At 37.6% G+C, this 2,561-nt stretch overlaps 1 protein-coding gene across 1 annotated transcript; it reads right to left on the bottom strand.

Annotated features, from left to right (window-relative positions):
* Nucleotides 1–334: 334 nt before the first annotated feature.
* LOC103611048 (olfactory receptor 5B3-like) lies at nucleotides 335–1,279 on the bottom strand. The gene has a single exon (XM_008595083.1). It carries the CDS (start codon nucleotides 1,277–1,279, stop codon nucleotides 335–337), a length of 945 nt encoding a protein of 314 aa, XP_008593305.1.
* Nucleotides 1,280–2,561: the final 1,282 nt, after the last annotated feature.

The following is a 2,561-nucleotide window of genomic DNA, read 5'->3' as shown; positions in this document are numbered from 1 at the left end:
CCTGCTTTACATGTGTGTTAGTGGCAAATGATAGACAAAAATGCATGTAGAAAGAGTGAATCAATCAAATCTCCTTAATAAGTTTTTTGACAAGCAAAACCAAAACATTTGAAGCTTCCTTTTAGCCTTTCTCATTTGGTATTACATTTTTAATCATTTTGTTTTATCTTTTTTAAAAACAGACTTTTGAATAGGTAAGAGTATTACTTCTAGAATTTGACTTCTAGATAGCATTACCATTTAGAATTTAACTTCAGTGTGGGCCTTAAATATCACTAAGTTCCTGGAGAAAATCAGAAAGGAAGGACACTAGATTATCATGCATCCTGCAAGGTTAAACTTGCAAACCTAGGGACAATTTTGCCTTGTCAACAACCTTATTGAGTGCACTCTTGACTTCCTTGTTCCTCAGGCTATAGACTACAGGGTTCAGCATGGGGATGATCATAGTATAAAACACAGCTACAATTTTGTCTGTGTCCATGGAGTGACTGGAGCTTGGTCGTATGTACATGAAGATAATAGTCCCATAGAAAATGAGGACTGCAGTGAGGTGGGAGGCACAGGTGGACAGAGCCTTCTGATATCCTGCAGATGAGCGCATCTTTAGGATGGTAATAAATATGAATAGGTAGGATATCAAAATAAGTAGGAGGGCAAAAAAGATATTGATGCTGGCTACATAAACAAGAATCAGCTCATTAACATGTCTATCAGAGCAAGACAGAGCCATGACTGCTGGGACATCACAGAAAAAGTGATGGACCACATTGGACATACAGAAAGAGAGACTGAATGTTTCCCCAGTGTGAATGGAGGCATTTAGGAAACCACCGACATAGCAGCCTATAGCCAGACATCCACACGCATGAGTAGTCATGGTGGTGGTGTAATGTAGGGGTTTGCACACTGCCGCATAGCGGTCATAAGCCATTGAGGCTAAGAGTAAATTTTCCACACTGGCAAAGCCTCCAAAAAAGAATGCTTGAGCAGCACATGCATTGTAAGAGATGACCTTGTCTCCTACAAGGAGCCCACTCATGACCTTGGGAGTGACAGCTGAAGAGTAGCAAATGTCTACAAGAGACAGGTTACTGAGGAAAAAGTACATGGGATTGTGGAGGCGAGAGTCCCAGAGAATCAGTATGATCATCCCAAAGTTTCCAACAACATTTATGAGGTAGATGAGAGCAAACATAATAAAGAGAGGGACTTGTAGTTCTGAGGCATTGGTTAGTCCTAGGAGGATGAACTGTGTCACTTCTGTTCTGTTCTCCATCAATGTTATTTGGGAATCAGGAGATACCCTATAGTAATGAGAAATGGAGGAACAGAGCATTAAACATAGTAGAGATTGCAGTGAAATTAAAATGTTTATATACCATATGCATTATTTTATTATAGCATTAACATGTATTTCAAGATTCTTCATAACTAAAGCATGAGCTTAACAACAAAGTTTAGTGTACTAATTATGTATACAGTTTTAGATTGTTGAATGAGGAATCTTCATGGATCATCTCTTCAGTTTCTAAATTTTATATATTTGTAAACTGAGATTTGGAAAATTTAATGAATTGTCCAACATGAAAATTCTGAAATTTATATATCAACCCGTTCAGCTTTTCCTAACCTAGTAAATTCATAGACTTCTATATTGCTAATGTGCCAGGAACTGCTCTAGACACCTTTATATTTATATTCACTGATTCTGCTCAACCAATATATAAAGTTGAGTAGTTGTTATTTTCATTTAGATTGTGAGTTACCAGAGGTTGAATAATTTATTCATGTTTACAGAAGTAATTAATTGGCAAGCCAAGCTTTGGTCTCAGACAGAATGGTTACCAAGTCCAATGGTCTAAACTAAATTGAAGTCAGATTGAATTTGATTCAATTTACAATTACTCATTGTCTCCATTATTTCAAACTTAGTGTTTGGGGTCTCACAGTGAAGTAACTGAGAGATATACACATAGTAGATGTGATGGGATAACTGCAGCAGTAGGGACATGCATAATCAGCAGAGGCAATTCTGAGGGGGAAGGCACAGAATTGCATAAAGAGCTTGGGCTCTGGGCAGAGGAGCCTGTCATTCCTACATTTGCAACCTAAAAATCATTGGTCCTAACCTAACTTTCCCGAACCAGATTTTCTTCATCTACCAAATAAAGATGGTAAAAAGACCTACTTTAAGGTATTACTGTGAAAATTAAATGAGATAATGCATAAAAAAATGTGTAAAATTTGGGTGTTTAGAACAGCCTGATGAATGCTAGGTATAATATTATGATTAGGGTGGAATGATGGCCTCTGTGTGGTTTCAGAAAGGTTGGTGGCAACATATAGGGTTTCAAGTGTGGATGAGGTTTGAAGTCTTGAAGCCTCATCCCTCAATTTGCTTTTTTCCCCACACACTAGGTCTACTGAGATTTTATGTGCCCTCTGATTACTCACATTTGTTCATGCTCTGCTCATAAAATGGGCTTTCTGGCCATTAGATATGAGTCATTCTTTTGCTTATTATCTTCCTTGAAATTCATATTTTGGCTTGCATTCAA

This window comes from Galeopterus variegatus, unplaced genomic scaffold (assembly GCF_000696425.1).
Source record: "Galeopterus variegatus unplaced genomic scaffold, G_variegatus-3.0.2 Scaffold12304, whole genome shotgun sequence".
Lineage (NCBI taxonomy): Eukaryota > Metazoa > Chordata > Mammalia > Dermoptera > Cynocephalidae > Galeopterus > Galeopterus variegatus.
Note: the sequence above shows the minus strand (reverse complement) of the source record. Positions and strands in the feature narration are given on the sequence as shown.

Coding starts and splice junctions, on each gene's coding strand:
- LOC103611048 (XM_008595083.1), bottom strand. CDS start 1,279: ATGGAGAACAGAACAGAAGTGACACAGTTCATCCTCCTAGGACTAACC.